This window comes from Cheilinus undulatus, linkage group 13, assembly GCF_018320785.1.
Source record: "Cheilinus undulatus linkage group 13, ASM1832078v1, whole genome shotgun sequence".
NCBI lineage: Eukaryota > Metazoa > Chordata > Actinopteri > Labriformes > Labridae > Cheilinus > Cheilinus undulatus.
In genome coordinates, this window is record NC_054877.1 from 1,030,175 (window position 1) to 1,052,551 (window position 22,377).

The 22,377-nt window shown below is 43.8% G+C and overlaps 1 protein-coding gene across 1 annotated transcript in view; it reads right to left on the reverse strand.

Moving 5' to 3' along the window:
* Window positions 1-76: 76 nt before the first annotated feature.
* The window catches only part of fam110b (family with sequence similarity 110 member B), a 59,312-nt gene continuing 37,011 nt past the window's right edge, over window positions 77-22,377 (reverse strand). Inside the window, exons 3-5 of the mRNA XM_041803404.1 lie at window positions 15,350-15,998; window positions 9,999-10,405; window positions 77-9,463 (exon numbers count right to left, since the gene is read on the reverse strand). Of these exons, the coding sequence (XP_041659338.1) occupies window positions 8,566-9,463; window positions 9,999-10,405; window positions 15,350-15,472 (1,428 nt within the window). The 5' untranslated portion in view covers window positions 15,473-15,998 and the 3' untranslated portion in view covers window positions 77-8,565. The remainder of the gene's footprint in view (window positions 9,464-9,998; window positions 10,406-15,349; window positions 15,999-22,377) is intronic.

The following is a 22,377-nucleotide window of genomic DNA, read 5'->3' on the forward strand; positions in this document are numbered from 1 at the left end:
CAGAGATAAGCACCATCAGTTTCAGGGTTGGACACATGAAAACACTGCATGGTAAGAGATGGCAAAAAGCCATTTATTGAAATAATAAAAAGAAAGTAAACATGGACATGTATCTTTTCCAATCAAGCAAATTTAACAGTTTCCACGTCAAAAAACAGTCAACACTTAGTCTCTGCGATAAACCTCACCCCATCTGAACGGACCATCGAGTGGCGAGGGCAGAACACATCAGCAGGTTTTTTTTTCTTTGAGAACACACAAACCTTCGACAGAGAAGAACTCAAATCCAACACTTCTTTAGAAAATCAAATATATATATACACTTTTCTTTAAGCATTTACATGAAGCAAAAAAAAAATAAAGCAAAGCACAAAGAACTCTATGTCAATCCAAAGTTTTCAAAAAGCACGCAAACATGAAGACCAAGTCAAACTGAAGCGTGATGAAGCTGCCAATCTGAACCGGACTGTCTTTGAGAAGCAGCGGGGATCCTAATGGGGATCAGATCTGGGTATCAGACTGGGACGTTCTGCTCCGTCTGAGCTTAGAGTGAGGGGAAACAGAGGGCCTCCCTGCTGGGTTCACTCCATGTCCACTCCGTCTTTCATGGAAACCTTCAACGACGGTGATTTTCTCCAGCAGGGTTGATTATCAGTCATGTCAGTGGTAGATGTGGAGTTTAAGGGTCCAGTGATATTTGTACTCCAAACTGACCAACAGTCTTATTCTTCTAAGTTGAGTTATTAAATTCAGGTTTGAGATCTCCCAACAGCTGGGGCCAACAGAGTGACTGCAAAGAGAAGTGAACCCAGCAGGTCTGAACTTAACCAAAGGTAGACTGATGGAGGCGCTGCATACACATCCTTATGGCTTCAAGGAGAGACACACATCAGCAACGGGCAGACAGATAATACAGGGATAGATGGAGGTGAACTCCATAATACCTCCAACTTCTTAATAAAGAAACAGACAGGGCTGAAGATCAAGAGGACACAGGAAGTGAAAGAGAGACGACACCAACGAAGCATCCCTTGAGCCTCTCTCGATGGAGGCTACTGTTTACACAACAAGCAAAGAGAAAGGTCTTAAAGTCCTAAGGGGCCTCAGGAGTGGCTCTGATATTTAAAACACCTCCAACAACCTCAAAGTGCCTTTGAAAACCTGATTAAGTCAACAGAGTATTGCTATCAGTGAACATTTAGAGATCTTGACAAAGGATTCATAAACAATGGTCTAACAGTGGTCTAACTGCAGTTTTACCGTGGTTAGACGAAAGTAAGACAATCTAACCACAGTGTATTCATGGTTAGACGAAAGTAAGACAATCTAACCACAGTCTATTCATGGTTAGACGGAAGTAAGACAATCTAACCACAGTTTAATTATGGTTAGACGGTAGTAAGACGGTCTAACCACAGTCTAATCATGGTTGGACGGTAGTAAGATGGTCTAACCATAGTCTAATCATGGTTAGATGGTAGTAAGACGATCTAACCACAGTCTTTTCATGGTTAGACGGTAGTAAGATGGTCTAACCATAGTCTAATCATGGTTAGATGGTAGTAAGACGATCTAACCACAGTCTTTTCATGGTTAGACGGTAGTAAGATGGTCTAACCATAGTCTAATCATGGTTAGATGGTAGTAAGACGGTCTAACCACAGTCTAATCATGGTTAGATGGAAGTAAGACGATCTAACCACAGTCGATTCATGGTAAGATGGTAGTAAGACGATCTAACCACAGTCTAATCATGGTTAGATGGTAGTAAGACGATCTAACCACAGTCTAATCATGGTTAGATGGTAGTAAGACGATCTAACCACAGTCTAATCATGGTCCAACCAGTGCCTAACCAAAGTTTAATCATGGTCCTACCAGTGCCTAACCACAGTCTTATCATGGTCTTACCAGTGTCTAACCACAGTCTCATCATAGTCCAACCAGTGCCTAACCACAGTCTAATCATGGTCTAACCAGTATCTTACCACAGTCTAATCATGGTTAGACGGTAGTAAGACGGTCTAACCACAGTCTAATCATGGTCCAACCAATGTCTAACCAGAGTCTAATCATGGTTTAACCAGTGTCTAACCACAGTCTAATGGTCTAACCAGTGTCCAACCAGTCTAATCGTGGTCTAACCACAGTCTGGGTTAGACCATGGTTGCACGTTGGTAAGACCATGGTAAGATGGTGGTTAGACCATGGTCTAACCACTGTTGCACCATAGTTAGACCTTGGTTCACAGTCAAGGAGCAGAGATTTGATGTCCTGTAATATTACTGGAGATTGTATTGTGTATTATGTTAGATTGTCTTGGGTTTATTATATTTTATTCCTCTCATTTTTCCAGTCTGCCATGTTTTATGTTATGTTAATATATATATATATATATATATATATATAAAAATCCCTGATTATTTAAGTCCTCTTAATCAACTTTAGTCCTGATCAAAACTACCAAATACTAAGTGATTATCATGATTTTAACCCTTTAGATGTCAGAATATAAAAAGTCACTGTTGATGTAGTAATAAAAAAAATCAGAAAAATTAGATTTCTTCTAAAAAAAAAGACAAATGTTAGGTGGCTGGGGGATTTTTTTCAACCAAAGTCATGGATATGTCAAAGATAAAACACTAAATTGTTTTCCACCTGGAGAAATTAAATTTTGTGCACAGCGTCCTGAGACGCATAAAAAAGTCTCTTATCGTCATGGTGAATTCCCAACAGGGAGTCACTTTTGCCCAGGCCTTTTCAAGACATTAATATCACAGATATTTAAAGGTCAAAAGTCTTCATGAAAAGGCTTGGTTATGATCTTTTTATTTCATATACTAACATACTTGTACAGCCATGAAATTTGGTGGAAAAGTTCACTTTGAGGAACTGAGAAGAATAGCAAAAAAGCTTCTTGGACTCATATTGCAAAGTCAACAGAAAGCCTGCCATGGTGAATTTTTTTTGTAAAAGCACCAGTTAAACTAGCCATTTCCAGGGTTCTTCTAAGATTTTAAAAAAGTTCACAATGGACATCTTTGTCCAGAATGGACTTAAAGGATGTACAAGTTTTAGACAAGTCTGTTTGAAAATGAAATTGGCATTTCAAAATGTATCAAGAAAAAAACCAACCAAACAAACAAAAAAACAAAAACAAAAACAAAAACAAAAACAAAAAAAAAACACAGCGACACAGACAAAATGATCTGGGAGTCAAAGAGAAAGCTCACCATCATAGACATAAATGTCCAGAGTGACACTAGAGGGTTAATCAAACCTCATTTACAGCATGTAGATTCTGCCACCAGGGGGTGCTCAATCAACAAAATAACACATGATGTCTGTATTACACAAGGATATCTCTATCACAGCAGAATGAAGAGTGAGGCTAACTTTTTAGATATAAAACCAGCATAAAACCTGGTTCTTTTAGCCCGGATCAGAGTGTGATGTGGCCTCTATCCAATCACAGGACACCAGAACTCTCTCCAGGCAAATGCCTGGTTCTTATAGGCCGGATCAGAGTGTGATGTGGCCTCTATCCAATCACAGGACACCAGAACTCTCTCCAGGCAAATGATTAGTTGTTCGACAAGAATGTATTTCAGCAGTTAAATGAGTTCAGCATGTTTACACAGCAGTACAGTAGAGATAATGATTTCTATAATGAGTGTTTTATTCCTGGTCCCCCAGTCACACATCCAAAGGCTTTTTAATAGCTCAGAATCCCAGCCATGTGGTCAGACCTGATCATCAAACATGGAGTCTACTTCACTGATGGACCAGAGTCTCAGAGGGATCTTTGACAGATGGAGTTCAGAGAGAGTCCTTAGTCAGAGTCAGACATCATCACTGTGGTTCAGACCGTCCTCACAGACCACATGTTCTCTGTTAGAAGGAGAAAATGAAGATTTGGAGACTCTAAAATTCATTAAAGACTGTCTCAGTGTTTACATTTAGAATTAAAGATTAGCTTTAGCCATTCAGATACCAGGACAGTCCACATTTAAATCAACAGCCCATCCATCATCTCTGTGGTTTGGTATCTCTACATGTTTTTAAGAATGAATGAGGGCCAATTAGCCACCAGCTAAGAGGATAGCTGGGCCTCTTTAACAGGTTTTCTCCCTCAGATGGTCATTCATTTTCAAGGATATGCTGATTTACTTATTTAGCAAGTGACCCTAACTGGTACTGGTTGGACTGGAAAGACAACTACGGGTCTAGACTGGTCTGGAAGGAAAAGGCAAAGATGACACCATCCTTCTAAAGCCTAGTAAAGACTGTAAGGATGAACAACTTCGTCTTCAATTACTAAAAAATACTGTTATAGAATGTCTACATCAAACAAAGACATCGGAAACATGCCGGATCCTGAAGGTTGCAAATGTTCAGTGATCCTTTTTACTGTGCAGATAACAAAACCACCAAACTGGACCAGGGTCAGGTGTCATGAAGGTCATTTCCTGTTACCATCAGATCTGATCTAGTGTCGAAGGTCAAAGTTCTGCTGTTGTGACGGATCTCCTCGACCAATTAGAGATGGGAAAGTCATGTTAATGTTGTTTGAGAAAGACCTGATCCACTTGTGGATCTCTAGTCCAGACCTGAAATGCTCATGGATCTATAGTCCAGACCTGAACTGCTCATGGATCTCTAGTCCAGACCTGTAGCGCTCATGGATCTACAGTCCAGACCTGAACCACTCATGGATCTGTAGTCTGGATGTGGATACCCCTCATCCTGTCTGGTATCTTTAATAACATCAGATCCTGTAGAACTGTTCAGGATCAGGGTTCCTGTAGTGGGATGTTCTCAGCTGACAGTTTTTTACTTTGAAATGAAGTAAAATCATCATTAAAAACTAAAAGAAGGGTCACTGATGGCCCTCTTTATGCCTTACTCCTTCAGGTCCTGATACCAGAGAGCCCTGAGGTGTAAAACCAGTCCAAAGACCCTAACTCATCATTGTATTCTGAATGATCCAGCTGTGCCTTCACTGACCCCTCCTAGACTAAATCAGTGTCATCCTTATTTATGAGGCTATACTGAACTTGCTTTCATCATGTTTTTGTGCTTTTATTAAAGTGACTTCCAGGCAGTTTCCCCCCTATAATAATAATAACAATTAAAAAAAAAAAAAAGCATTTCTGGATATTTTCTATTTTTTGTTTTCTGAATGAAAATGATTTAAAGTGGGTTTTTTTTAATTTAGTGTTTTCATGTTCAGAACAAAAAAACCTGATAATCATTAAACTGATCACTGTGGCTGTAATATTATTTAATTTCCTGTTTGTATGACCTGGTGCAGGTGTTGTACTAAAAAATGCATCCTAAGAATCACATGCCCTCTCACTGTAGTAGCTGTTTAAGACTATTTAATCATGTTTATCTGGAGAACAAACCCAGAAACCGTTCTGTTCTTCTATTTCTAACAGCTTATTGGTAAACCGCTCAGTTCTTCTTTTTCTCTTCTCAAAATAAAAATCCGCTTGGTACTTGAGCTGCTCCAGCTATGGGATACTGACAGAGTTTCAGCACCTCTGAGACTGGAGACCCCGGCTGACATGGTTCCAGTGCTTTAGTCTGACTGGTCCAGCTAGCTCCCAGTAGACGCCATGTCCTCGTTCTTGTGGTGATGGTCTGAAGGGTGGGAAGAACAGGAGGAGGTCTTTCTGTTCCTTAATCCATCTACGGGCTTGGTTTTAGTGTTGACCTCTAGGGATGGAGATTGTTTATTTTCATTGATACTCCTTATTAATGTGAGTCCTTATCAATACCACCACCACAAGTTTCTGTTAAATCTATTTTATATCCCTTAAACTCATTCCTCTTCTTCACAGGTAGGTTCATTTAAATTACTGAGGTTTCCTGAAAGCATCATAATTAACCGTCTTCCAGCTCGTTAAGTCTGCCACTTAACTTTTAGTCTGCCGATCCCCACTGAGTGGATTCCTGTGTCTACTCTGCAAGGTTTGAAGCTCTCTCAGCTCTGATCTGATCAGATGAGAAGGAAAACTTAAACCACAGTTGGAGGTCTCTGTGTTCTCTATCTGTCAAAGGTTCCATACTCTGGTTTAATCTGATGCTCAGCGCTGATGTTCTTTGAGCTAATGTTTCCCTGGAAGCACTCGTCTGTTCTGACAAACCAGTGAAATCGTTAAATATGAGACTGGAAAGCAGATAAAACATTCTGTATAAAATACAGAGTCTTCATCTCTATAGAGCAGGGGTGTCCAAACTATAGCCTGGGGGCCAAATGTGGCCCATGGTCCAATTTTGATTGGCCCGCTGCAAATTCTAGAAATAAAATTGAATATGGCCCACATTTCCACCTGAAGCTTGTGCCTGACTGTACTGTACTTCATAGTTCCAGCACAAGGTGGCACTACCATGCTAATTCTGTAAACAAACATGTTGACAGAAATATTTTATTGATGTGATTTTCTGACTAAATTGAGACAACACTGTAAATGAGAAACACATTGCCAACCAAAAAAATACAATTTTGTTTTCTGACTCCCTGATGGGTTTGGCAGCAAATTGCAGTATCAATAATATTCCAGGGGGCGGAGCCAGTGGTAGCTAGGGCCAAATAGGACCCCCTGAAAACGGACTGACATCCCCAAATACCTGGGAATGATTGTCTAATTTCCTTGTCAGCCATTAAATCAAGCATGTAGCATTAGTTCTGGAGCTGTCAAAATTAGATCTGCGGATCTCACACAAGCCCTAATCAGCTGATGGCCAGCTGATTTGCTCCAAGCACACTATTGGCTAATCACTCTCATGCTGCCTTATTTAAGCTGCTCTTGCCTGGCCGTGCTCTGCCATCATCTCTAAAGCTGCTGTTGCAACCCTCCTCCTCCCCAGCTTCTTCTTTATTCTGCATCTGACTTTATCAACGTCATTCTGTTGTCAGTGATAGCTGCTCTGCTCTGGGTTTTAGCTGCTTCTGTCCCTGCCTCAGGCTTTCCTTTTCAGCACTGGAAAGGCAGGAACATGTGCTGGTTCTGCTTTATGCTTTCCATGTGGGGGATGGCAGGGGGATCCCAGAACAGCCACACCGCCAAACATAAATAACAGCAATACGAGCTAGTTAATAACTGAATAAAGTCGTAAAATCATGTGTTTCTTGACAAAGTGGTCCTGACTGAACTGTATTGTATTGGTTTTACAAACTTTCACGTGCCTCACTTTGTGCATACTAAAGTTGTCCCAACATCCGGACATATTTCTGTTTGTGGCCCTCAGTGGAAAAAGTTTGGACACCCCGCTACAGAGCTCAGCAGTGCTGGCCCACTTTTTCAGCAGCTCTGGTTCTGGAAGTAAAATTCTCCATTCTAATCCCCCATAGGTGTTTCTCTACATCCTAACACAACACTTTCAATGCATGAAACATGCTAACCAGCTACCTGCATACTCAGAACTGTGAAACATTTGGTTTCACATAAAAACGGTGTTTGAAAACAATAAGGCAAAGATAAAAGACTGTGGACATATTTACCTAAAACCTGAAGAAACTACATATCCCACAGTCCATTGTGATTTATTGTGTTCATTGTTCAGGACAGTTTTTCAAGCTTCTAAACCACATCAGTACCTTTTATCAAAGCTCATCTTTATTGTAGAGTTTATGTAACTATGCTGCCTTAATATTGCCTAGTTTGAGTACTGGAGACTACACCAATCAGAGACATTGGTGTGACACTCTAGGATTATGGGTATTGTAGTAGATAAATATACTATTAACTCTGTCTTCTACAGGAGAATATTCCATGGTTTCACTCTCAGGTAGCTCATGGTCAGCCTTATTTGAATATATTTGATAATATGGCTAATTGTCAAATCTACTATAGAGAAAATGAATGGGATTTTCACTTCTAGGACCACACTGAGGAGCTCTATTAAGTTCACAGGTTATCTTAATCATGGCTGGTTCAAAGATGGACTATTCTTCACCACTGGTCGTTCTCTTTTCTCTTCCTTATTCAGTGAGCAATCAACCCTCCCATCATTTCTAACAGAGAATAACTGCGCTAATACTGAGCTTTCTCCCTCTCTAGGTTTGGTATCCAGGCCTTAGAAATACTCCCATGATGACCCTCTGTGATGATGTCAGACATCCTTTCATAGTGCATGTTTTAGCTCCAGCTAACGGAGACGGTGTCCTTAGACTCTGGTAGTCCTGTCCAGTCTGTTCTCTTTGTTCATGAGTCTGGTTTTGTTTTAAATCTTAAAGAATCAGGATCATAATCCTTAAAACAGAAAGAAAAGCCCACAACATCCCCAGCTTCACCAACAGTCTCTACCTTTGATGATGTCATCCTTTAAAGCCTTGTATAAAACAAAGCTGTCTCTTCTCTTGTTTTTCTAGATTTTCTACAGATGTGTCCTCTCATTCATCCATTAAACTAAGCCCCGCCTCCCTATTAGTCATTAACCCCATGGGTAGTTCCAGTCTAGGTTCCAGTCTCAGAATTTTCTCCATCCTCTGTTCTGAACATGGGACATTTTAATCACATAAGTAGTTCCAGTCTCAGAATTTCCTCCTGCTGGGCCCTAGACGTGGGACACCTTCTGGCTCTCTCTGGCCTGTTTGATGCTGTAGAGCCATTTGATGACTCGTGCATTCCGCTCCACTGCTGAGATACCATATGGAACTCTCTCGCCGGCATCCTCATCCTCGTCCTCATCTGCGTCTGACAGTCCTTCGTTGGACGACCTCCTGGACTGGTCGCAGTCAGAGGAGATCATGGATGCGGACCTGAAGTTCAGGCTGACGATGTCCGAGTTGGCTCGTGCGAAGTTCTCTGGGCCAACGGCCTCCAGCTCCTCGGGGTCAAGGCCGCAGTAGTTAAAGAAGCGCTCCACGTCAGCGCCAGCCCGGGCATAGCGGTCTGACAGGTCTGACTTGGACCTGTGCAGCGAGGAGCGGCGAGCCACAGATGTACCAAGCTCCACCTCCAGGGCGGGCTCAGCAGACGAGCGGGAGGGGTCGACGAAGTCACACGGTAGCGACTGGGGAGTGGAGTTGTCACAGAGTGAAGGGGAGGGGGTCGGACGGGGAGGGGGCAGGGACAGAGAGAGGGCAGGAGGAGGGAGGGAAGCTGGGTTGGGTTTAGGAGGAAGGGGTGGGGCTGAAGAGCTGCTGGAGCGCGCTGTACGGAGCGGTTTCCCATTACAGAGTCTGAGCAGGTCTGAGGACGAGTGGGAGGTCAGGAGGGGGGGCAGAGGGGAGCGGGAGCGCTCCATCACCCCGCCTCCCCTCTCGTCCAGAGCTCGGCGGCTCAGGTTCAGGTTTCCACCCTGCTGAGGACTACGACGCCCCGTGGCGTTGGCCGGAGGAACCTTCAGCGAATGGGAGAAGGAGCGCAGAGAGTGGGAGGTGCTGGGACTGGGCGCCAAGTCAGGAGGTTGTTCATTCAACGTCATTGTAGATCGGTAGGTCAGCGGCATCCTGGGACAGACAGAGACAATCAATCAGTCAAGCAAATAAACTTTCCCTTTTGAAAAAGCTTATAGTTAGTTCCGGTTCAGGCCTTATTTAGCCATGATGCTATAACAGTTCTGAACTCCTTGAATGTTTTACCCTTTTACTGATTTGATAAATCAGTCATGGTCAATATTTATAGGCTTTTTTGACAAAAAAATCCCAAAACCTCTTTACTGAAAAGGTTACTGTACAGTCTAAGTCAGATAAATCCATCATCAAGAAATGAAGGAATATGTCACATGTGTAAATTTGCCTGGATCTGACCGCCTTTACAAACTGAGTGAGCGTGCAAGAAGGAGACTAGTGAGAGAGGACACCAAGACACCTATGACTACTCTGGAGGAGTTCCAAGCTTCAGCAGCTGAGATGGGAGAGACTCTGCAGACAACAACAGATTCTTCACCAGTCAGAGCTTTATGGGTGAGTGGCAAAGAGAAAGCCACTGTTTTTTTTAATTCAATCTGGACTAGAGTTAACCTTAGAGAACATAAAAGTTTACCCTGATGGCGTCCAACTCCTGGTGATTCCACCTGATGACCTCATCAGCACTGCACTTTTTGCTCCGCCCACGAGTCCTTCAGATCTGGCCCCTGAAGACGAGGAGGAGTTGAGCAGGTTCTTTAAGATCTCCAGGTTTAAGTTCTCCCGTTTGCTGCCACTGCTCGTCGCACACGTGTCCGACTTGGCATTGTTATTGGACGCTTTGAAAGGAAGCCCGCCTCCATGTCCTCCTCCACTAATTCCAGAGCCTCTCTTAAGAAGGGGGTGACCAGCAAGAGGCTTCGCCAGCACCGGGGGTTTGATTGGCTCCTGCTTGGCGTTGATAACTTCCTGACTCTTAACATACTTGGCTTTGTCAGCTTCAAGTCGCTCCACGGCACTGAGGCGCTTCGGGTTTGGTTCCACCTGAAAGAAAAGGAGAGGGCAAGACAGTAAGGATTTCAATGGTTCAACCTATAGACAGGGAAAGAGCCAGACAGTGAAATCACAATTGTTCAACCTAAAGAAAGGGAGAGGGCCAGACAGTAAGGATTTCAATGGTTCAGCCGATAGACAGGGAGAGGGCTGAGACAGTAAAATTACAATTGTTCAAAATAAAGACAGGGAGAGGGCCGAGAGAGTGAGGATGAAAATGGTTCAACCTAAAGACAGGGAGAGGGCCAGACAGTAAAATTAAAATGGTTTGACCTAAAGACAGGGAGAGGGCAAGACAGTGAACTTACAATTGTTCAACCTAAAGAAAGGGAGAGGGCCGAGACAGTAAGGATTTCAATGGTTCAACCTATAGACAGGGAAAGAGCCAGACAGTGAAATCACAATTGTTCAACCTAAAGAAAGGGAGAGGGCCAGACAGTAAGGATTTCAATGGTTCAGCCGATAGACAGGGAGAGGGCAAGACAGTGAACTAACAATTGTTCAACCCAAAGACAGGGAGAGGGCTGAGACAGTGAGGATGAAAATGTTTCAACCTAAAGACAAGGAGAGGGCCAGACAGCGGAATTGCAATGGTTTAACCTAAAGACAGGGAAAGGGCAGAGACAGTGAAATTACAATTGTTAAACCTAAAGACAGGGAGAGGACCAGACAGCGAAATTATAATTGTTTGACCTATAGACAGGGAGAGGGCCAGACAGTGAGGATTTCAATGGTTCAACCTATAGACAGGGAGAGGGCCAGAGACAGTGAGGATTTTAATGGTTCAACCTAAAGACAGGGAGAAGGCCAGACAGTGAGGATTTCAATGGTTCGACCTATTAACAGGGAGAGGGCCAGGCAGTAAGGGTTTCAATGGGTCAACCTAAAGACAGGGAGAGGGCCGAGACAGTGAAATTACAATGGTTCAACCTAAAGACAGGGAGAGGGCCCGACGGTAAGGATTTCAATGGTTTAACCTATAGAAAAGGAGAGGGTCGAAACAGTGAGGATGACATCGTTTCAACCTAAAGACGGAGAGAGGGCCGAGACAGTGAGGATGACAATGTTTCAACCTCAAGACAGGGAGAGGGCAAGACAGTGAACTTACAATAGTTCAACCTATAAACAGGGAGAGGGCAAGACAGTAAGGATTTCAATGGTTCAACCTATAGACACGGAGAGAGCCAGACAGTGAAATCACAATTGTTCAACCTAAAGAAAGGGAGAGGGCCGAGACAGTAAGGATTTCAATGGTTCAACCGATAGACAGGGAGAGGGCGGAGACAGTGAAATTACAATTGTTCAAACTAAAGACAGGGAGAGGGCCGAGAAAGTGAGGATGAAAATGGTTCAACCTAAAGACAGGGAGAGGGCCGAGACAGTGAAGTTACAATGGTTTAACCTGAAGACAGGGAGAGGGACAGACAGTAAGGATGAAAATGGTTCAACCTAAAGACAGGGAGAGGGCCAGACAGCGAAATTACAATGGGTCAACCTTTAGACAGGGAGAAGGCCAGGCAGTAAGGATTTCAATGGTTCAACCTATAGATATGAAGAGGGCTGAGACCATGAGGATGACAATGGTTCAACCTCAAGACAGAGAGAGGGCAAGACAGTGAGGATTTCAACGGTTCAACCTAAAGACAGGGAGAGGGCCAAGACAGTGAGGATGACAATGTTTCAACCTACAGACAGGGAGAGGGCCAGACAGTGAGGATTTCAATGGGTCAATTTATAGACAGGGGAGGGCCAAACAGTAAGGATTTCAATGGTTCAACCTAAAGACAGGGAGAGGGCCAGACAGTGAGGATTTCAACGGTTCAACCTATAGATATGAAGAGGGGCCGAGACCATGAGGATGAAAATGGTTCAACCTAAAGACAGGGAGAGGGCCGAGACAGTGAAGTTACAATGGTTTAACCTGAAGACAGGGAGAGGGACAGACAGTAAGGATGAAAATGGTTCAACTTAAAGACAGGGAGAGGGCCGGACAGCGAAATTACAATGGGTCAACCTTTAGACAGGGAGAAGGCCGAGACAGTGAAATTACAATGGTTTGACCTACAGACAGGGAGAGGGCCAGACAGTGAGGATTTCAATGGTTCAACCTAAAGACAGGGAGAGGGCCAGAGACAGTGAGGATTTTAATGGTTCAACCTATAGACAAGGAGAGGGCCGAGACAGTGAAATTACAATGGTTCAACCTAAAAACAGGGAGAGGGCCAGAGAGTAAGGATTTCAAAGGTTCAACCTAAAGACAGGGAGAGGGCAGAGACGGTGAAATTACAATGGTTCAACCTATAGACAGGGAGAGGGACAGACAGTAAGGATGAAAATGGTTCAACCTAAAGACAGGGAGAGGGCCAGACAGCGAAATTACAATGGGTCAACCTTTAGACAGGGAGAAGGCCAGGCAGTAAGGATTTCAATGGTTCAACCTATAGATATGAAGAGGGCTGAGACCATGAGGATGACAATGGTTCAACCTCAAGACAGAGAGAGGGCAAGACAGTGAGGATTTCAACGGTTCAACCTAAAGACAGGGAGAGGGCAGAGACAGTGAGGATGACAATGGTTCAACCTATAAACAGGGAGAGGGCCGAGACAGTGAGGATTACAACGGTTCAACCTAAAGACAGGGAGAGGGCCAGACAGTGAGGATTTCAACGGTTCAACCTCTAGATATGAAGAGGGGCCGAGACCATGAGGATGACAATGGTTCAACCTAAAGACAGGGAGAGGGCCAGACAGTGAGGATTTCAACGGTTCAACCTCTAGATATGAAGCGGGGCCGAGACCATGAGGATGACAATGGTTCAACCTCAAGACAGGGAGAGGGCCAGACAGTGAGGATTACAACGGTTCAACCTAAAGACAGGGAAAGGGCCAGACGGTGAGGATTTCAACGGTTCAACCTATAGATATGAAGAGGGGCCGAGACCATGAGGATGACAATGGGTCAACATCAAGACAGGGAGAGGGCAAGACAGTGAACTTACAATTGTTCAACCTAAAGACAGGGAGAGGGCCAGACAGTGAGGATTTCAATGGTTCAACCTAAAGACAGGGAGAGGGCCAGAGACAGTGAGGATTTTAATGGTTCAACCTATAGACAAGGAGAGGGCCGAAACAGTGAAATTACAATGGTTCAACCTAAAAACAGGGAGAGGGCCAGAGAGTAAGGATGATAATGGTTCAACCCATAGACATGGAGAGGGCCGAGACAGTGAGGATTTCAAAGGTTCACCCTATAGACAGGGAGAGGGCCAGAGAGTAAGAATGATAATGGTTCAACCTATAGACATGGAGAGGGCAGAGACAGTGAAATTACAATGGTTTAACCTAAAGACAGGGGGAGGGCCAGACAGTAAGGATGATAATGGTTCAACCTATAGACATGAAGAGGGCCGAGACAGTGAAATTACAATGGTTCAACCTAAAGACAGGGAGAGGGCCGGGACATTGAAATTACAATGGTTCAACCTAAAGACAGGGAGAGGGCCAGGACATTGAAATTACAATGGTTCAACCTAAAGACAGGCAGAGGGCCTAGACAGTAAGGATTTCAATGGTTCAACCTCTAGACATGGAGAGGGCAGAGACTATGAGGATGACAATGGTTTAACCTAAAGACATAGAGGGGGCCAAACAGCAAGGATTTCAATCGTTCAACCTAAAGACAGGGAGAACGACAAGATAGTGAGGATTTCAATGGTTCAACCTAAGGATGGATTCAAGACCATTAATAAAGAACACAATGATCAGTTTACACAGATTGTTTTTCATGATGTCAGAAACAGGAGAGACCAAGTCAGGGCTGGCCCATGAAAGTGAACCAGCTACAGACTTGTTCATCCAAACATCAAGGTCGCTGCCATCAGAGTGTATCTATTTTGTCCAAAATGACAATCCTGTTAATTCTTATTAATATTAAGTTCACTGTTATTAATCATGATTAGTTTTTATTTCAAAGGCTTTGTTTTTCATTGTAGGTTTTGATTTAAACGCTTCAATCCTTCTACTAACCAGGATTAGACAGAGTAAAACTCCGCTCTGTTGTTCTAACATCTGTCCTAGGCCTGTGCGATAATTTGGTCTTATCAATCAATGCAATTTTTTTTCTTTAGGACAATTTAAAAAAATCTAGATTTTCAAAAATTCCTCCAGAGCTCATTTTTCTCTCCCCTTTTTGGCAATGGTAGTTCTCACCCTTCCCCTCCCTTGCCTCAGTGACGCACACACACCAGCACGGCTACAGGCGCAAATCCTGAGTTTCATAATATCTGAGTTTCATAATATCTTTATTAGCTGTTTGGAACTGGTTCAGGTTAGCAGCTCTGGACCATGAACAAACGACAGAATGCTGAAATATTTGTTCTAAAGCTGTGGCAACTAAAGGAAGCAGCACTGCGAACGTGTGTCAACATCTCAATCAAAGATATGCAGCCAAATGTTGAAAGTACATTTCACTACCGCTAGCATAGAATAGTGATGGAAAAATGGCTTCTTCTGAGTCCAGTCAGCAGTAAGTTTAGCTCTAGCAGTAAAAGCAGCCAGCTGACTAACTGACTAACTTTTTCCTCTCTTAGTTTAATGTCTGTAATGATAAGGACTGCGTTCACTTGCAGAGCATACTGTCGGTCTGTCTGGGGCTTTAACACAAGCTGCGTTGCCTCGGTTTGTTTTAGCCTAGCGCTTCAGTGATTCCGCTCAAACAGCGAAAATGTGTTTAACTCCTGACTCGCTTAATAAATCCATGTTCAGTCCTGGAAGCGGAAGCTTCTGCTTCTGACATAACAGTTAAGAATTAAATCTAAAAAATTAAGCATAGACTGAATGATGTTGTGGCTGATTAGGGACAATAGGAAGGAGGGCGTGCCGACCTCTGACCCTGTGTTAATTGTATTCCCTCCTATGGTGGCGGCGTTGGCGTACCTGTCTCCTGAAGTAGTCGGGGCCTTTATTCAGGATGCGGAGCGGTACAGCAGAACTGAACGGTGTGGCGGGGCCGGCGGCCTTGCTATCTGGCAGGGCTGGGGCCAGTGTCTCTGTCGGCATGGCAACGAGGCGACTGGGGTGGTCGGCCGTGGTGGCGGCGGGTGCTGGGGGGCTGACGCAGGGCGGGGGCAGCAGGGGACCCCCAAAACATGAAGACACCAGATGAAGAAGGGAACAGTCTAGAAAGAGACGAGGCCCCCGGCCCTCTGCATGGCCTGAGGGACCCGGTAGAGAGACTCTGGGAGGGGAGGCTGTGGAGGGCTGTGTTCACATGAACTAGAGCATCGCCTGGGGAGGATGGTCACTGTTAGAGAGTCAGCCTGGAGAAGTCTCAGGGGGCCGGGGGCTTAGGTTCAGATGACCGGATCATCCACCATGATGGGCAGATCAGCCAATAGGAGGAGAGAGAAAGAGAGCAGAGAGAGAGGACAGATCGGCCAATAGGAGGAGAGAAAACAAGAGTACAGAGAGCAGGGGCAGAGAGGAGGAGAGGGAGTCAGTGGTGTGGACGAGTGCTTCAGAGGACGGTGGGAAAGGAGAGCCTGTCCACCCTCGCTACAGATCTCAGCTCAGCTCAGCACACCATCTGAAAAAGAGAGAGAGAGAGACAGCCAATAGGGTTAGAGGTATGCTCTGACATCACGCACCTAGCAACAATAGCAGGAATAGCAAAGGCTCACCAAATACTCTTAAAAAAACAGTCACAGGGCCGGTCTGACCACTGAGAGGAGGAACTCCTAACTGTGATGAAGGATCAGTGACACGCTGCTGATTTTAAGCTCCAGTTCTCCTCATCAGCCTCGACTGTCACTTTAGACAGAACTGCTGATAAAGGGGAATCCGCATATTTTATCAGACATGGAGTCTGTTCCTTCTATTTTCAGTCTGCAGATCATCCAGAGAGGATTCAGACCCCTTTCTCTTTCTTCAGTTCAATGTTTCGTCCTGATGCTACCGTCGATTAAATTCATTTTCATTCCGATAATCTACATTCAGGACTGCATCATGACAAAGGGAAAACAGAATTTTTGATTTTCTTACAAAACTATTAAAAATAACAACTGTTATGTCACACTGACATCAGTATTCAGAGCCTTTCCAACAACTCTGTAAATGTAGCTCAGGTTTCTCCATTTCTCTGGTCTTTGCTGAGATGTTTCTACGCCTTGAGTGGAGTCTACCTTTGCTAAATTGGTTTTATCAGGTGGAGTTAGGTGGTCTTTCATGTGTTAGACACTGAGGAGAGACTTCCATCTCTCCACTCTGCCATAAAGCCCAGATTAGTGGAGGGCTGCAGTGATGGTTGTCCTCCTCCACACAGGATTGCATGTTTTTACTAACACCAACGTTGGACAACAAAAAGCAGCTGGACACCAACACTAACACTTGGAGGAATAATGGTGTTCGTGTGATTCCTTTAAATTCCAGCTGTCAATGTAACATTCTATCTATCTATCTATCTATCTATCTTTCTATCTATCTATCTATCTATCTATCTATCTATCTATGCATGTATAAATGACAGATTTGAAAATGAAATTTTTGCCTTCCTGCCACATCAAGCGTAACTTTAGGACTGTATCAGACCAGTATTAGTGTAAAGTTTACCTATGTTGTCAAAAAGGCATCCCCACATGTAAATAAGTCTGACATGAGAAAGATTTAACTAATAAATAACCAAAACAAATTATTTAGGAAACCATTAATTGAAACATATAACATGTTTATAATAGCTAGATTAGATTATGTATTTTGGTAAATGTTCTTAATGATGATTGATTGTCCTCCAGTGACTTTATCTACTCATTTTCTCTCTCTTCCATGTTATTATTCACACACATTTCATGTCTGTCTCCTCCTGTTGTCTCTTTCCTGTGATCTTTTGTCAACATGCTCTGTTTATAAAGGTTGAAGGGTTTCTGTTGTAATCTGCACGTTGACGAGGTTTATTTACGAGCATAAATAACAATAATATGCCAATAGCACCAGGCGCTATGAGAAACATGCGCACAAGGAATAAAAGGACAAAAGGGATCGTCCACCAGTTTATTGATCCCAGATGAATGAATTTTAAAATGATAAAATGATCGTCATAGTCTGTATAGGAACTGATCCCCTCCATTATTCATGGCTCACCTGCCCCCACACACCTGTGAGAGACCGTGTGTATTTCTGCCTGCTGTGGTGAGAAGACCAGGAGGGAGCTGGAGCGGACATGAACCCACTGTCGCTGATTCTGACCATGTTTCTCATCGGTTTGTTTTATATGGGTGATTGCAGGATTCTTCCTGCATTACAAGTGTCAGACTTGTTGCAAGAATTTGATAAATTGTGTTTAATTGCTGCAATCTCACGCCGAAATTCAGCGCTCGTTTAACTATCTCAGATGTAAAACAAGCTGGGCATCAGTTCATACACATCTTAAGAGGATAATCAGTTGCATTGGAGAACTCTCTCACGATACTGAGTCAAAGCATCCCCTCAGACATGCGACCGCAGCTCACAGAGAGGAGGGGGCCGGGCTCTCTGCTCAGTGAGCGGTTTGCTCAGCTCTGCTCATGTAGTCAGAGGGAACAAGCAGAAAACCAGGACTTAGAAATTACATACATTAATATAAACAGGATAAATAACTTTTGGCTATTTAGTTTGTTTAATAAAAGGACCAAGTAAAACCTGCTCTATAGGAAAGTTATCCTTAAAGGCTTCTGTTGTGATCTGGCGCTGTATAGAAAAACAATTCAATAAAATTTACTCGACGTTCAAGGGGGGCGGGGGGTGCCGTTGGCAAGGCAAGGTGCCCTCTCAATAGAACGGTAGGGGAAACACTGCTATCGACTCAATGTCGAGGTTTGGTGAATGTCAGGGTCTGGCAAATGTCCAGGTTTGGCGGATATCGGGCCTTAGCTAATGTCGGGGTTTGGCATATTTATGAGTTTTGATCATGTTGGGTCTAGCAAATGTCAGGGTTTGATGAATGTTGGGGTTTGGTTAATATCAGGGTTTTTGCAAATGTTGGGGTTTGGTTAATGTCAGGGTTTGGCGAATGTCCTTCATGTAGTTTTCATGAACGGAGTCTGGTCTTCTCTAGTGTTACAAACTACAGGGTCAGATCTCTTTGGGTCTTTACTGAAGTATGTTAGACCCACTCCAGAAGGCCTGAAGCTTTCACCATTAACATCTCAGAGAGGGTGAGGCATGGTGTGAGTACTGAACATGACAGATGGTTCTACTTTAAGACAAAGATAAAACCACAGAGACAGACCCACACCAGAGGGCTGATTTCATCTGGATTAGGAACATGTGTCCACATCATTTCCTGTTTGACAGAATTAAACAGAGAAAGGAGAGGAGCACAGGCATGCTTCATGTCTGCTCTCTGACTGGTTCTAATCTTCACTGCAGGAGGAAAAACAGATAGTTCTGATTATAAAACATTTACATTTAGAGCTGTCAGGATTAATCACATTAACTACAATTAATTAGGTCTATAATGAATGGATCTAGGTCCTCATGTTTACTTCACTGTGGAGGAAACACATGTAGTATGCCTGATGTGAGAAAACAACATTTAGAGCTGTCAGGATTAATCACATTAACTACAATTAATTAGGTCTATAATGAATGGATCTAGGTCCTCATGTTTACAGACTGTTGTAAAAGGAGGGGGGAATGCTACACAATGGTCAACATGGCCCTGTCCCTACTAATATTGCCTGAGTTGTCTGGGCTAATATTCTAATGAAATACGAAAATGTCTCAATTCAACAGCTAAAATGTTGTTTATGTTCTACTGTGAATCAAATATGGGTTTATGAGATCAGACAATCATTGTATGTATCATGTATGTGTACATAGTCCTGTTCATGGTGGTGGTGTGGTGTTGACAGATGTCAGACTGTCATCCAGCTCAGAGGTGACAGCATTTACACACAGGTGGTGTGAATCACCAGCAGAGATGGAAGACCAAAACAGGTGGTGTCAGACAGGATCAGAATGACAGTCAGAGGCTGAGGTGTCAGTCCTGATGCCTGAGACTCATCAAAACAGGAACATTGTGCTGCTGTTCCTCCAATGTCTTCATGTTGTACAGACAGGTGTCACAATGTCAAATCAAATGTGTTGCTGGACAGGTGTCACAGGTGCTGAAACAGGTGTCCTGTTGGAGGGTTGTCAGACAGGTGTCATCCTGCCATGTTCTCAAGGTGTCAAAACACCTGAAGCTTATCATGACAGGACAGATCAGGTGTGTCAACAGGTGTCGACAGGTGACAGGTGTGACAATGTCAGGTTCAAGGTGTCAGACAGGTGTTGGACAGGTGTCAGCTGGAGGTGTCAGTTAGACAGGTGTCAGACATGTTGGCAGGTGAATGGAAGTGTCAGGTGTCAGACAGTTGTCAGGCAGGTGTCAAACAGGTTTCAGACAGGTGTCAGACAGATGTCACTTCAAACAGTTATCATACAGGTGTCAGACAGGTGTCAGACAGGTATTGGACAGGTGTCAGACAGGTGTTGGACAGGTGTCAGACAGGTGTCAGACAGGTGTCGGACAGGTGTCAGACAGGTGTTGGACAGGTGTCAGACAAGTGTCAGGCAGGTTTCAGACAGGTGTCAGACAGGTGTTGGACAGGTGTCAGACAAGTGTCAGGCAGGTGTTGGACAGGTGTCAGACAGGTGAGACAGGCGTCAAACAAGAGTCAAACAGGTGTCAGACAGGTGTCAGACAGGTTTAGACAGGTGTCAAACAGGTGTCAGACAGAAGTCATGCAGGTGTCAGACAGGTGTGAGACAGGTGTCAGACAGGTGTTAGACAGATGTGAGACAGGTGTCAGGCAGGTGTCAAACAGGTGTCAGGCAGGTGTGAGACAGGTGTCAGACAGGTGTTGGACAGGTGTCAGACAGGTGTCAGGCAGGTGTCAAACAGGTGTCAGGCAGGTGTTGGACAGGTGTCAGACAGGTGCCAGACAAGACAGGTGTCAGATCAGACAGGTGTCAGACAGTTGTCAGGCAGGTGTCAAACAGGTGTCAGACAGGTGTTAGACAGATGTGAGACAGGTGTCAGGCAGGTGTCAAACAGGTGTCAGGCAGGTGTGAGACAGGTGTCAGACAGGTGCTAGACAGATGTGAGACAGGTGTCAGGCAGGTGTCAAACAGGTGTCAGGCAGGTGTGAGACAGGTGTCAGACAGGTGCTAGACAGATGTGAGACAGGTGTCAGGCAGGTGTCAGACAGGTGTCTGACAAGTGTCAGACAAGTGTTGGACAGGCAGTGTTGGGAGTAACGTGTTACTAACGCCTTTTTTAACCAGGCTCTAAAACAGTTTATGTCCAGTGTAAAAACAGCTTTTTAACATGTACTGTGTATGTCACTTCCTGTGTTCCTGCAGCCAGCCTCAGGTCAGCGGAGCCTCAGTGAACTGGTCTCTAACGTTAAAACTGGTCCACAGACTGATTTATGCTACATCTTTACTGATCCAGGGCTCCACAGACTGTTTGGATCAGTTAACTGATCCAGATTATCTTTACACCACTACTATAAGGTGTTATAAGTTACAGGTTTCCTGATAAACAAACATGTTTGATATTGACCATTCTAGGTTGTAGTGCCGCTGACGGAGTACCCACAACAACCAATGAGAGCGAGCAGACCGGGTAGCATCACCAGACGAATCATACGTACTTTCACCGCTCACAACCATAAACACAACTGTACCATAATTCCAGCCAGGATTTCGTCCTGAGTCTTTCCCTTGTAATGATTTTTGCTGCACCTGTAATGAATGCCAGGGTAGCCTGTTGTGGAGAGACAGAAAGACGGTATTGACAGACATCGGTGTTTATTTTGCTGAAGTCACGTTGTGACAGTGTCGCCAAAGAAATAGATTAAAATGAGTCTAAATGTAATGAAAGTGTATCATGGAAAACAACAGTTTTTTTTTGTGAAGTTTAAAAGAAAATATTCCCTGTATATTTGAGTGTGAGGGTGCTGTCATTCTGATATATTGATATTTGGTTAAAAAAATAAGGAAAGAAGATGACGAGATAATATAAGGAGGATGTGGGGAAAAGGGGGAGAAGGAGAGAATTTGGAAAAAGGACAAAGGAGCAGGCGGACCTAAGAAACTGGGGCCTGAAAATAAAGTAAAGCAACAAGCCATACAAGTTTACTAAGTAAAAAAAAATGGAAAAGTAAAAAGTAAGCAGTTAGGTGTGGAAACAGTAAGCATTATCCCGGCTGGGCTTCTCTGCGCAGCGGCTGGTGCGTCCGTCGAGAAGCGGAAAAAGGAGCGGTTCCCTTGGTGGATTAACCTCTTGGATCTGGGTGAGATCGTCCTTTTTTGTAATTTTCTTCCTGGTATACCAATGTAGCGATCGCATATTTTTGTTTTGTACCCTTTTTTGCCGTGTGGATTTATTGTGTTTTTTCCGGAGGAGTCTGGTGGATTATAGACTATTGCCTCTGCGTGCATCACAGACTTTAAAAAAGACTTAAAAAACAGTTTGATTGGAACTTTTAGTTAATTTTGAATTTATAGAGACTATCAAATCTTGGGTTTTGTTGTAAGCAACTTTTCATTTAACTTTAAGCACAAGGTGCTCATTCGTTTCAGTGGAGGTGTTAACCCTTTAAGCGCCAAAGTTGCTAAACTGCGACAAGCAACATTGCTGAATTAAACAGGCTGTAGCTGTAAATATGGTGCCTAATGTTGTTACTACTTTACACCAGGATATGGCGGACATGACTAACTTCAATCCAAGTAGCATTCGTTAGCATGTTTCTATCCAAAGTTTTGGAGAGAGAAAGAGTTTGATAGACGCACCGCCGGTTGAGGAGACGAGGGAGTGGCAGAAGTGATTGTAGTCAGAACGTAAAAGAGAGAAAGAGAGCGAATTGTAGTGAGAATACTCACAATGCCGGGAGAAATAGTGGAATATTCACCCCTGTTGTGATGACGTTCAGTCAGCTGGC